The following is a 14,676-nucleotide window of genomic DNA, read 5'->3' as shown; positions in this document are numbered from 1 at the left end:
AAGATTCCTCAGCTGTGTGATAACACATGATAACAGCATTCACTCCTGTAGCTCATGTGATGCTCAGACCCCAAACTAAAGCTATATTTTCCATTTCCAGCTGGAGGGTCCGAGTCATGTGACCTGCCTTTCAAGTTTGAACCCTAAGGTCCAGTTCAGAGTTGTTTCTTTCCCAATATTTAACTAGTCATGTGCTCATTCAGTCCAAAGATACACTATAGTGTTTGCTTGGTTAATATTTGGTAATTGTGACCTAATACTTAATTCAAGCTGCTACTAATCATTTATATAGTGAATGTGATGGTTGTAGAGTAAACAAAGCCTTTTTACTAACAATGTTATTTGTGGTGATGCTTTAAAGGGTTAGTTTACCCAAAAATGAAAATAATGTCATTTATTACTCATCCTTATGTCGTTCATCTTCCGAACACAAATTAAGATATTTTTAATGAAATACGTGTGGCCTGCATTGCCAGTAATGGCACTCCTCTTTCAAGATCCATAAAGGTACTAAAAACATATTTAAATCAGTTCATGTGAGTACAGTGGTTCTACCTTATTACTATAAAGCGACGAGAATATTTTTGTGCGCCAAAAAAACGAAATAACGATTTTTTTTTAACAATTCTAGCGATGGCCGATTTCAAAACACTGCTTCGGAGCGTTATGAATCTTTTGAGTCGAATCAGTGATTCAGTGATTCGGATCGCGTATCAAACCACCAAACTGCTGAAATCATGTGGCTTTGGTGCTCCGAACCACTGATTCGATTCGTAAAGCTCCGAAGTTTCATGAAGCAGTGTTTTGAAATCGGCCATCACTAGATATTGTTGAAAAGTTGTTATTTTATTTTTTATTATTTTATTTTTTGGCGTACAAAAAAATATTTTTGTCGCTTTATAATATTAAGGTAGAACCACTGAACTCGCATTAACTGATTTAAATATATCTTTAGTACCTTAATGGATCTTGAGAGAGGAACTATCATTGCTTGCAATGGAGGCCTCACTGAGCCATCGGATTTCAACAAAAATATCTTAATTTGTGCTACGAAGATGAACGAAGGTCTTACAGGTGTGGAACAACATGAGGGTGAGTAATAAATGACATAATTTTCATTTTTGGGTGAACTAACCCTTTAAGATTTGAAAAAAAAAAAAAAAAAAAAGTCGACTTTAGCATGTAACTTGTCCCACATTTGTAATATGGGCATGAATGATAAGTCAGTGCGGCTTGTTGAGGAGAAGTGTGTCATTACATAAGCGATCAGACTGCTGGATGATAAAAGGGAAAATTTAGAGTGTATTCAGAAACCAAAATACCATAGACATGTGCTCTTTTGACTTAGACCAGTACTAAACCACCTAAAAAACATACTAAATACCAAAGTGGTGGTGAGTGTGGCATTACTTGGAAGAGTATGTAAAAATGAAAGTTTTCTAATACTTACTTCCCAAAAGCAGTTTGTTTTTTGGTCATGCACTGAATAACCCCAAAAACATGGTAAATGACACCTGACCTTTCTAGAGTTACACATTAACATGAATCTGTGCTGTTCTTGTTGATCATTAAACTTAATGCTGTGTACAGAAAAAATACCCTAATCATTAGTTATTATCAGAGGACTTGTGTTTACAAATTATTTAGGCTATTTGTTTATTGAATACTGAAGTTAGGTTTTACTTAAGTTTTCAGGAAAGGCAAAGAGAAATAGTCTTAAAAACCAAGGGATAATTTGTGACATTTGTGCGTTGTAACCCTCGGCTTCATGCTTATGCTTGTGTTTTTACTGTATGTACTTCCGCTTTGTTATTCTGGGCACTTCCTGGCTTCTTTTTGGCTGCTTATCTTTGCTTACGTCATCACTGTTCATTTCCTCAGACATTCAGTAATCATCCTGCTTCTGTTTGGCTGTTGATTACAGACTAACAGTTTTGCACATCCATCCCTCAGATATGTCGTTCAGCTTCGGCTGTAGGTTAGTGAGCTGGTTTGAGATAGTGTTTCAATGTTAAACAGTTATTCTATCCCTTGAAAGCACTTGTCTTGATGTACATCTGTGATAACATCATTTAATTTCTAATTTTGTTTCTGTTTAGTTCAATTTCTTTGATTCAGTGTTGGCATATGTGTGCTAGACTATTACAAAGGCAGTGATGAAATAGTTAGTCTCAACAGAACTTCATCCAAGTGTTGTCATTTTCATTTTTGATATTCAACAAGATTTTTTTTTTTTAATGAGTCTGAAGTAGTAGTGTTTAAGCCATTAAATTGATATTCATAACAAAACAATAAAATGAATAAAATTGAACAGCAATAACATTAAATAACAATTTAATATTTTTGTTCAGTTTTGTTCTTTCTTTTTTTTTTTTTTGTCATGTATCAATCTAAAATGAGAACCCCTAAATTATAAAACATTTTAATGAAATATTTTGCTTGAAAATGGTGCTTAAGCTTTATTTCTTTAAAATAAATGACACTTACTTTTGTATTTTGTTAACTAATTGATAGAAATTGTATTTGATTTGACTTGATTTTAACTCATTTTCCATTCAAAATTATCACTGATATTTTACTATGTCAATTTCACTCTACCGTTCAATAGTTTGGGGGTCAATAAGATTTTTTTTTTTAAGAAATTAGTACTTATATCAAGGATGCATTAAACTAATCAAAGGTGAGAGGAAAGAAAATGTTTATTTGAAATAAATGTTGTTCTTTTGAACTTTCTGTTCATCAAATAATCCTGAAAAAAAGTATCTTGGTTTCCACAAAAATATTAACCCTCTGGTCCTCTTCGGTCAAAAATGCCAGAAAACTTTTACGTTTTTAAATTAAAAAAAAAAAGTTTTTCATCAAAATGGGATGAAACTTGGTGACTTTTGTCATATTAGCTATGTGAACACAAAAAAATCATGGACATGATTCGAATGTGTTAAAGGGTCGTAAAAAAATAGTCACACTTGGCTCCTTCGCAGTCAAAAATGATTGATAATAATAAAAAATGTTTTTTTGAGCATCAAATCAGTACATTAGAATGATTCCTGAAGGATCATGTGACACTAAAGACTGGAGTAATAATGCTGAAAATTCAGCTTTGCATCATAGGAATAAATTGTTATATATAATTATATTATATTATATTATATTATATTATATTATATTATATTATATTATATTATATTATATTATATTATATTATATATAATTAAAATAGAAAACAGTTAATTTAAGTTGTAATATTTCTCAATATTACTGTTTACTGCATTTTTGATCAAATAAATGCAGCCTTGGTGAGCAGAAGATACTTTTTTTCAGAAACATTAAAGGTGCCCTAGTACGTTCTTTCACAAGATGTAATATAAGTCTAAGGTGTCCCCTGAATGTGTCTGTGAAGTTTCAGCTCAAAATACCCCATAGATTCTTTTTTATTAATTTTTTTAACTGCCTATTTTGGGGCATCATTAACTATGCACCGATTCAGGCTGCGGCCCCTTTAAATCTCGCGCTCCCTGCCGCCCCCTGAGCTCTCGACTATAAAACAGTGCATAAACAAAGTTCACACAGCTAATATAACCCTTAAATGGATCTTTACAAAATGTTCGTCATGCATGCTTCGGATCATGTGAGTATAGTATTTATTTGGATGTTTACATTTGATTCTGAATAAGTTTGATGGTGCTCTGTGGCTAAAGCTAACATTACACACTGTTGGAGAGATTTACTGTACTGAACTCTTGTTATTCAACTATGCCAAGGTAAATTCAATTTTTGATTCTAGGGCACCTTTAAAAAATCTTACCAACCGCAAACGTTTGAATGGTAGTGTATATTCACATCCAATTGCTGATGATGCAGTGATATTCACACTTTTATAACTGTATCAGAATTTAATGTATTAAGTTATTATGCTTCATTAAACCAGTATTGTCACCATATTTATTGTGAAACTTACATGGATGTTTATAACTGCAACATTATTCATGCTGACATCAATATCTTTGTCTTTACAGTGAAGAGGTTTCGTGAACCTGTTGGAATCAGACGACCTTGGAGGATCTGGTAATTAATATTAAACATTAGTAAAGAATTATGATATAATAATAATATAATAGTAATAATAATAATAATTCTTTCATTTTGCCTTCAGGATCTTTGATACATCTAAGCAAGCCATTGGTGCTCTTTTCATGCATTTTGCCAACATATTCCTGTCCACACTCACCAATGAAGATCCCTGCTCTCTGTGAGTCAGTTATTACTTATTTGTCAAGTTTTATTGCTTTAACCTGAAAATACACTAACCGTACGACCATTTTCTGTGTTTACAGGTATCTATTGAACTTCCTGTTGGATGCCACATTGGGAATGCTGGTGATCTGGATGGGAGTGACAGTTGTTTCTAAGATAGTGGAATATAAACAGCTAACACTACTAATGTTTGGAGAATATGGTGAGTTACATTGATGGAAGCTAGTCTTATACTTTAAAAAAAAAAAAAGGTCTTTAAAGGGATAGTTCACCCAAAAATGAAAATTCTGTCATCATTTACTCAACCTTCAAGATGTTTCAAACCCGTAAGAGTTTCTTTCTTCTACTATGGAAGTCAATGGCTACTGTCAACTGTATAGTTTTGTGTGAACTATCTCTTTAATTGGTATCGATGCTTCCATGAGTAACCTTTAACCTTTCGACAAAATGGTCAATATAGTGGAACAATCTTTCCAAAAAAAAAAAAAATCTTTCTTTAGGTTTTCAAAACATCCTTCAAACAAGAAAAAAATGGTTCTTTAAAGAACTGTTCGCTTAAAGGTTCTTTGGGAAACCAAAAATGGTTCTTCTATGGCATCTCTGCATTTTTGGAGTGTTGTGTTTGTACAATAGGGAAAAGGGGTCAGTTTAAATTTCAAGACTGCTGTCATAATGATCAGAAAACATAAACCAAAAATTTAAAACAAAAGAGAAACTAATGCATCTGTTTGTTTCAGTCGCATGTCACCACTAGAGGGCGCTGTCTGTTATATTTTTCAGTTATGTTTGGGTAGTTACCACACACTTGCCTTTTTCCCTCTGTGGGATTTCCTTGGTAAAACACCAAAGAAAGAGAAAATCACACACACACACACACACACACACACACACACGCGCGCAGATGGAATACGCCCACCGTTTCACATGAATTTGGCCAAAGAATTGTTCATGACTGCTTTTCTGTTTAGGTCAGCTTTTGAATCCCTGTTTTGACTCTTTGCCATTTTTATTTAACCAGAACTTTTGGAAGCTGACCACTTAAAAGGCCTTAAATGCTAAAATAAATTATACATTCTGTATAACCATTCTGAAATAAATGCTTTATAACAATGAAATAAATAAACAAATAATGCATTAATAAAAATACCAACATATTGTTTTTGCGTACATTCATTAATGCTAAATAAATGCTAAATAAAATTAGACTTTTATTGTGAGCACTTCTTGTCTATTTGCCTCGTCATGACGACTTGCTTGTTGTATTCCTCACTTGTAAGTCGCTTTGGATAAAAGCGTCTGCCAAATGAATAAATGTAAATTTCACAAAATATCTTTTTATATATGGAAGAACAGGATTGCCTTATAATTAATAAGTTTCATTAAAAGCATCAATATATTTGCCAATCTATCTTTCAATTAATAATGATAATCATTATAATCAATTATAATCATTTTTATTTAACCAGAACTTTTGGAAGCTGACCACTTAAAAGGCCTTAAATGCTAAAATAAATTATACATTCTGTATAACCATTCTGAAATAAATGCTTTATAACAATGAAATAAATAAACAAATAATGCATTAATAAAAATACCAACATATTGTTTTTGCGTACATTCATTAATGCTAAATAAATGCTAAATAAAATTAGACTTTTATTGTGAGCACTTCTTGTCTATTTGCCTCGTCATGACGACTCGCTTGTTGTATTCCTCACTTGTAAGTCGCTTTGGATAAAAGCGTCTGCCAAATGAATAAATGTAAATTTCACAAAATATCTTTTTATATATGGAAGAACAGGATTGCCTTATAATTAATAAGTTTCATTAAAAGCATCAATATATTTGCCAATCTATCTTTCAATTAATAATGATAATCATTATAATTTTTAAATAAATATATCCATTTCTGAACTATTTCACTGTATATTGATTTCATACTTAACATTTGCATTGTTTACCTTGCTATGGTCTTCTTTTTTTCTTATATTGTTATTTGATGTCTTTTGTTTGATGTGCTTTTGCTATTGATGCCTTAGCAATTACATAGCAATAATATCAATTTTTGCAAAGACAAGAAATTTAGAAAATGTAAATAAATCATAATTAATGTTTGAATGTCTCTTACTCTGTTTTAGGTGATCCTCCTCGGGTAGAGGCCTGGTTGGCTCAGTGCTTGGTGTATTTACTCATTGTTGCTCTGGAGAAAAGTGTGGTCACTCTGGTGCTGCTCATTCCCGGGTGGACCAATGTAAGATAAACATTCTCGGACTCAAAGTTTCTGTTATTGTTACACAGACTTACCCCATGGGCATCATTTCCCTCTACAATATTTAGTAATGCCTGCCAAGAATGGACAGAACTAGAATCTGTCTTTGTTTTACTTATATATAAGTCAAAGGCCCTCTTACCAGCAAATTGAGACATTTGTTGAACTGAAATGGTCTGGATATTTTCCTGTCTAATGCAATGACATTCATAAGCATGACTTAAGTGCCAGATATTGTCTGGCCATTGAATGTTTCAGTGCTTGTGTTAAACTATGCTTCTCCTGTTAAGACAAACACCCTGTAAGTAGAGGTCAAACACCCTGCAATAAAAAAAAAAAAAAAAGTACTAATCTGGAGAGAAGTTCTCAAAGAAAGGGCATAGTGCACCACCTTGCCCAAACTTCTCTCCTCGCTTATTTATGCATCCCCCTCAAGCCACGGAAAGTTCACTAAGAATGTCTATATCATATGATGTGTCTTGTGACTTTACTGCTTTTTCCCTTTCATGTTTGGCATAATTTTAAATGTCTCAGGGCAAATAGTAAAATGGTCTCAATTTCACATCAGTCACTTATATTAAAGGTGCCCTAGAATCAAAAATTGAATTTACCTTGGCATAACTGAATAACAAGAGTTCAGTACATGGAAATGACATACAGTGAGTCTCAAACACCATTGTTTCCTCATTCTTGTGTAAATCTCATTTGTTTAAAAGACCTCCGAAAGAACAGGCGAATCTCAACATAACACCGACTGTTACGTAACAGTCGGGATCATTAATATGTACGCCCCCAATATTTGCATATTCCAGCTCATGTTCAAGGCATTACACAAGGGCAGCCAGTATTAACATCTGGATCTGTGCACAGCTGAATCATCAGACTAGGTAAGCAAGCAAGGACAATAGCAAAAAAAGGCAGATGGAGCAATAATAACTGACATGATCCATGATTACATGATATTTTTAGTGATATTTGTAAATTGTCTTTCTAAATGTTTCGTTAGCATGTTGCTAATGTACTGTTAAATGTGGTTAAAGTTACCATAGTTTCTTACTGTATTCACGGAGACAAGAGAGCCGTCGCTATTTTAATTTTTAAACACTTGCAGTCTGTATAATGCACAAACACAACTTCATTCTTTATAAATCTCTCCAACAGTGTGTAATGTTAGCTTTAGCCACGGAGCACCATCAAACGCATTCAGAATCAAATGTAAACATCCAAATAAATACTATACTCGCATGATCCGACGCATGCATGCAGTATGCATGACGAACATCTTGTAAAGATCCAGTTGAGGGTTATATTAGCTGTGTGAACTTTGTAAATGAACTGTATTTAAAGGGGCCGCAGCCTGAATCGGTGCATAGTTAATGATGCCCCAAAATAGGCAGTTAAAAAAATGGGGTATTTTGAGCTGAAACTTCACAGACACATTCAGGGGACACCTTAGACTTATATTACATCTTGTAAAAACTGGGTCTAGGGCACCTTTAAGAGAAAGACTGGGAGAATTCTGTTCTCCTGTTGTGGGCGATGTCCTTTCAAGATATCCTCCTCTTCCCTGAAACCAGGTGCAACCCTGTGTCTAGATATTCTAGAAACATCTGTTGACAGATTTCATACTGTTATTATTATTATTATTATTATTTATTATATCATTTTCAATTTTTTTCAGAAAATGAGGAATGGTTTCACTAGATAAGACCCTTATCTCTCATCTGGGATCATTTTGAACAATTTGAAGCTGCAGTGAAACTAATTTTGACGCTCAATCGTTTGGTGTCCATTCAAGTCTGACCACTGGTCTTTGTGTGTGTTGTAGCTGGAGGAGGTGGTGTTGGACTACATCCCAAGCCCACAGCTGGAGTTAGCCATCGTCATGCTGATCGTGCCTTTCATTGTTAATGTGAGTCATTCAAGAATAATGCATGATATCCATCTATCCCAATCTATCTTTCTTGCATAATATAATGCAACTTATTGATGTAAATGTATGTGTTTTAGTCTATAATGTTCTGGGTGGTGGACAGTTTAACAATGCGGAAATATAAGAAGATGACATCTCTGGAAGGCTCGCATGACTCTCCAAAGCAAGTAGACGTGTTGCCAAATGAAAGCAATGATGAAGCTGAGGTGAGAATATTCAAATGACAAATCAATAAATGCACATTAAAAAAACAATGGCTGTCATTCACTAATAATTGCATGAATAATTAGTGTTATAATGAACAGTAAAACTTTTAATGATAAATTACAGCACATTTTATAGTCTTTATGTAAGCAATAAGGTACGAGAGGCTGTGCTGTATCGTGAATAAGTCACTGCTGAAGGGCATTGTTAGGTGCAACGCTTTTATAAAACGGTTACCACACAATACAAATATTAAAGCCAAAAATATGTATCAATGCAACTTTCATGAAGTTAAAGGATTAGTCCACTTTCAAATAAAATTTTCCTGATAATTTACTCACCCCCATGTCATCCAAGATGTCCATGTCCTTCTTTCTTCAGTCGAAAAGAAATTAAGGTTTTTGATGAAAACATCCCAGGATTATTCTCCTTATAGTGGACTTAAATGGCCTCCAAATGGTTGAAGGTCAAAATTACATTTTCAGTGCAGCTTCAAAGGGCTTGAAACAATACCAGACGACGAATAAGGGTCTTATCTAGAGAAACGATCGGTCATTTTAGAAAAAAATGTAAATGTATATGCTTTATATAAACAAATGATCGCCTTCCAAGATTGCCTTTCACTAAAAGCCTTCCTTCCGCTGGAAAAAAATAGTCCCTGACCGTGAACAGCAACAGAAGTTACATTATTACGCCATTAGATGGCAGCAAAGACTGTCTTTATAAGTGTGTCGGTCAGTAGCGAAGACTTTTGCATTGAAAAGACTGAATTGTTGTGAACACAAAACAACGCATCTGACAAATGTTTTGATACCAGCCCAATTTTTTTAATCACTAGATTACACCATCCTAAACATATCATTTATAAAGGTGAAGTGTGTAATTTCTGTGACGCCAAAGAGAATTGCTAAAGCTTTTATAATATCATAACTCACGTGCAAACCCCAGGATTTTTTATGTTGGGTTTAGCAATCAGTTTGGAGATCCAGGAAAAAATGAGTCAGTAAAAATTCCTTAACCTGATCCTAATGACCCTGTTCCCCATATCTGTCCCTCTGGACATTTCATGCAAGTTTGGTTTAATTCAGTAGTTCTCTGCTGGTTAGTCTCAGGTCTGTTTTGATAGAGCTGCATAAAACAGGAAAAAAAAGCTAAATGCAAATAATAAAATGCATCCATCCATATAACACAATAAATTCCTATGGTATTTTTGTGCAAATTCTTTATCGCTTGGGAGAAACTATCCAAATTAGACAGACAACAAATTTGTAACATGCCCTCATCCTCAAAAATCATTAAAAAATACACATAACAAAAGGAAACATGACTCAGACTACATGAAATGCAGATTAAATGGATAAAATAAGATGATAAATGTAAAAAAAAAAGACAATATTTGCTTATACAAAAATGTATTTCTGCAGTGAAATGTCCAATTCAGCCTATGTTAGAACAATAATTTTGCATATTGCAGATTTGTGGTAATATTAGTAAATCAAAATGTTTGATTTTACAGCTATTATTGTTGTTGTTTTTACAATAAACAGTTTTGGTATTGTGTTGGTCACCACTTGATGTCCAATATAAAATCTGGGTCCTGAAGCACGACAACCACTGGACTAGTTCTCTTTCCCCCCTCCCTTTTATTTGTGTATTCCTTTGGCTTTATTCTTGCATATAATTTAACATGAAGTCGTTCAGCTGAAATGAATGTTTTGTTTCTGGGGTTGTATATGAATAGTTTGATTGTGTGTTTGTGTATTGTATTCTTCTTCTTGAATGGTGGAATTGTGCTATATGAATGTAATTACAGGACAGATATTTTTCTATTATATTCGTCATTTGACCAAAGACCTTTCCAAAGGCCGCTGACCTCTAGGGTCAAATTGTCTCCATTTGTTGAGCAATACGGGGTCTTTCCCATCTCTTTTACTTTGTTTTTCTCCTCTCATCTTTTATTTTTTCTCATCCCTCTTTCCTTCACTCCTCCACTTCTGGTAGTGTGCCAGCTGCTCACAAATCATCCATTTGTTCAGGGGAAGCAATGACATTTGGAACATGTTTCCATAAGCTCATGCTATGGAAAATGAATCCAAATCTGTGGAACAGTGTGTTTGATGAGTGCCAATATGAACGAGAATGTATAAAACTGGTCGACTGTCAATCTTCTGTTGTATTCATCCATCTGCGCTTATGGTTTTATAGTCAGTAGATTTATGGATCTTTGAAGTGATCCAACTCACATGAATGGGAAAACAATCATGTATAAGATCTGGCCAGGCTGTTCAATTGACCTCAAACTGTGTTTATATGTCTATATAGGTGCTGCTAAAGGAAGATGAAGATGATGCTACAGTATGTTCTGAAGAGGAAGAACCGGCCTCAACAGAAGAGGCATTAATACGAGTCTATATGGAAGTTTAAAAAACACAAAGCATACCTATCAACATTTCTTATACCCTATATCTCTGTTCCTAAACCTAGAGAGCTGCCTTGGTGTTTACTACCTACCTTCTAAGGCAGCTTCCTAATTGAAATGGAAACTCAAGTGACTGAATTGGAACCTTGTAATTAAGTAGAAACTCCACCGCACAAATAGAGTTTTTCACTTGAAGTACACTGGAAACTGGACTCAAATGATTCCAGTAGAGTTTGTTGTTAGCATGTTGCTAAGACAACACAAAACGTAATACTTGACATGATACAAAGTATAAAAATTCATGGCACACGTAAAATGTTGAGTAAAATTCTCTCTTTTTAGTTGATAGGCTACTTGAATGAAATATATTTATTGTCAACATTTCATTTATCATTTAGTAGCCTATGCTAGTAAATCCTGGAACAGCATTGTTGGGAGAGTACCTTTAATGCCTTAAATTGAGCTTTTCATGAGAAGTACATTTAGAATATTACAATTGATCCCAATAGAGTCTGATGTTAGCATGTTGCTAAGCTAACAACATAATGCCCTAAGTATTAAAAAAATCCTTTAGTTTTAGTTAGTTAGTTTTAACTGTTATATTTTTACTTTTCATTATTAAATGAAATATAAGTCATCATTTCTCTCACATCGTCCACCATCTTAATCATTAATTTAAAAAAAAAAAAAAAAAAAAACCTGACCTTTTCTGCAAAGTCAGTCTTTGTTTTGGGCACATACCTATGGTACTTTATCCCATAGGTACTTTTTTTTTTTTTTTTTTTTTTTTTTTCTTTAGACATTTCTATCATTCTAACATTTTCTTTAGGTTTTATTTTTTGTTACCATTAACAAATGTTCTTACAATATTTTGTCTAGGTAGGCAGTTCACTATATGTGACATGCTATACTTCATATAAAACTACATTTTACGTATTTTATAATTATTATGCATGCAGCTCATGTTAAATATGAGCTCATTTTAATTGCGATACTATGTGGAACTTTGTACTTTTTAAAATTTGTTTGTTAGACTATTAGAATTAGTGAACCAAAAATGTGATTAGAACCGTCACCGATTCATTGTTACAGCGTCTACGTTATACATTTTGCCTTATATATTTATATAAACTCTAAAGCTGCAGTCCATAAGTTTTGCCTCTTTGTCGCCATCTCTGTTTGAAACCTGCAATTGCAGTTATTTGCGGAATTATCATTTTTACGTGGGTTGTGGATCGGCACAGCTCCTCACTTGCTCAAAAATCGAATTTTTAACCAAAAAATGTTACGGACCTTAAATTGTTGGAAAAAATAGGTGTTGGAAAAAGTGAATGTCCATGTTATTTGTCAGAAAGAGAAAGAGCTGAATTGCGACATTGCATTTTAAACAAATATTTCCATATTAATTACATTTTAGGATGTTTATATGTATAAGATAATTAATAGCTTATGAGTTATTAAAGGAAAACATTATCCTGCCTCCACTTTTGAGTTCATACTTCTAAGAAGTTAATTAAAAGTAGAGAAACAGAGACAGATGAAATAGGAGGTCTAGTGTTTCTCCTGATTACAGACATTCAGACTTTTAATTTGAAGTCTAAACAGCTCATGTCACTACTTGTGATGAACACCCCACTGTAAACACACTACAACCACTTGCAGCTCGACACACATGCTAGAATACATCTCCTAAGAAAAAAGTTGTCTTGTGTAAAACCATTTGTAAATATTGTGAAAGACCAGATGACCTTTGTTTTAACCTGTAACGTTTAAACCATGTACAGTATTCAGGTTTTTTTATAATTGTGTTTTTGTATTTTTACTCAAGCAACATCATGCAATAGTTCTTATTAACAATTTGATATATACAGTGTATAATGATGTACAGACTTGTAACTGTAAACTTTCAGCTGTTAAATTATATTGATTTCCTCAAAATTGTAGCAGTGCCAATATGCACATGTGGTTTCTTCAACGTGTTTGAGGAAAGTTGGAAAATTCTTTCTTGATTTTTTTTTGATGTAAACAAATAAAACTACAGTTTGAGTGCTAAAGTTTATTACAAGCTTGAACTTGTTGTAAAATGCTAAAAAAACTTCTTGTAATAAAAAATCTAGAACTAAATTTCTTGCAGGAGGATTTGTGTTTTTTTTTTTAAAAAACAATCAGGTAATTTTAAGGGTTTAAAAAGTGGTTGCACACATCTTTTTTGTATTTTGTATTGTGTGTGGATGCATTTGCACATTTTTTCATTATCAGTAAGTTAGGGTCATGTCTCCAGACCTTTTTTTTGTGAAGAGCAACTACTTTGCACCTGCATATTGACTATAACCACAGCCAACAAAGTCATGTGTGACAAATGGGCTCTAAGAGATAAGCAAACTTGGGTAAGAACACCTGGAAGGGGTGGATCCAGCAACCGTTTGACCCCAGTCTGATGACAGGGGTGAAACAGGTCATACCTACCCAACCAGAAATTAGTTGAGCCAGTTTCTTAGCTATTATGGGTAAAACATCCACTTGCGCTGTTTGTTTAACATTTTTTTTCTCCTTGGTAATAGTGACACAATCACCGATTTTTTTTTTTTTTTTTATTAGTTATGGTTTAGGAAGTATTTATCCTATTAACCTATATCCTTATTTTTCAGGTAAGAGCGGACGCAGTCATTTGTAAATTCAATGTGTCTGGCTTCCATTGTCATTCGCTTCCAGTTATTTTAGCGGTACAAAACAGCTTGTTATCAGGGTTCCTACGCGGTTTGGAAAAGTATGGAAAAGTATGGAATTTGATTTGAGTAATTTCCAGGTCTGGAAAAGTATGGAAAAAAGAAATCAGAGTATGAAAAAATATTTGTGTTTCCAGACTATTGTTTCTATTCAGTTTTCTCATTTATTATACCTGCAAACTAGTCACTTTACAGCGAAATTAGCTCTTTTGAATCAAAATACATAATTTATGTGAATTGTGTAGATCCGAAGAGGTTTTTTTCAGGGCGAGTGCGTGTCTCAGGATTCTCACAAGAATCGAAAATGGGCTACTTTCCCATAGACTGGAGTGAGTCGTGATCTTTCTTGGTGCTCTGTGGCATGATAGATCGCTGTAGCTCTCGTGAACCAACCATCTCTTCTGCTTTTCTAGTTACAGCACAAAATAAACATGATTGAACATCCGAAGGTATGTTGAAAGATAAAGTAAAACTTACTGAATTCTGTATCACATGCAATCGATCAATCATTGTTTCAACTGCAGAAAGGCATCAATAAAACGGCATGTAAAAATATCAAATTTAGCCTACCTCAGAAAAGCCGTTCAATGGCCAAAAACTCATTATTCAGCTACAAAAATGAACTTCAAGAGGAGCATTTTGCTAAATATATGCACTATAGGCTATTGCATATTCATTGTATTTGTACTTAACATGTGCTTCGATATTAAATGTATAAATCTGTTTCATGACAGCCACCATTTAAATGTTTAGGCCTAATTAAAAAAATAAAAAAAAAGAGTAGAAAAATAAATGTCATTAAAAATTTATATAAACTTCCTTATGTGTAATTTAGCCTATATGAAAGTAGCTTGCAAATCAGTTTTAACCT

At 33.6% G+C, this 14,676-nt stretch overlaps 1 protein-coding gene across 2 annotated transcripts in view; it reads left to right on the top strand.

Moving 5' to 3' along the window:
- Window positions 1-13,203, top strand: part of tmem110l (transmembrane protein 110, like) — a 63,846-nt gene extending 50,643 nt beyond the window's left edge. For both annotated transcript variants that reach the window (XM_048157106.1, XM_048157105.1), the window contains exons 2-8: window positions 4,017-4,065; window positions 4,154-4,249; window positions 4,335-4,456; window positions 6,393-6,505; window positions 8,352-8,435; window positions 8,534-8,662; window positions 10,983-13,203. In XM_048157106.1, coding sequence (XP_048013063.1) covers window positions 4,017-4,065; window positions 4,154-4,249; window positions 4,335-4,456; window positions 6,393-6,505; window positions 8,352-8,435; window positions 8,534-8,662; window positions 10,983-11,084 — 695 coding nt within the window. In that variant the 3' untranslated portion in view covers window positions 11,085-13,203. The remainder of the gene's footprint in view (window positions 1-4,016; window positions 4,066-4,153; window positions 4,250-4,334; window positions 4,457-6,392; window positions 6,506-8,351; window positions 8,436-8,533; window positions 8,663-10,982) is intronic.
- Window positions 13,204-14,676: the final 1,473 nt, after the last annotated feature.

Source organism: Megalobrama amblycephala, linkage group LG14 (assembly GCF_018812025.1).
Source record: "Megalobrama amblycephala isolate DHTTF-2021 linkage group LG14, ASM1881202v1, whole genome shotgun sequence".
Classification (NCBI taxonomy): Eukaryota; Metazoa; Chordata; class Actinopteri; order Cypriniformes; family Xenocyprididae; genus Megalobrama; species Megalobrama amblycephala.
The sequence above is the reverse complement of the archived record's forward strand: the minus strand, read 5'-3'. Positions and strand labels throughout refer to the sequence as shown.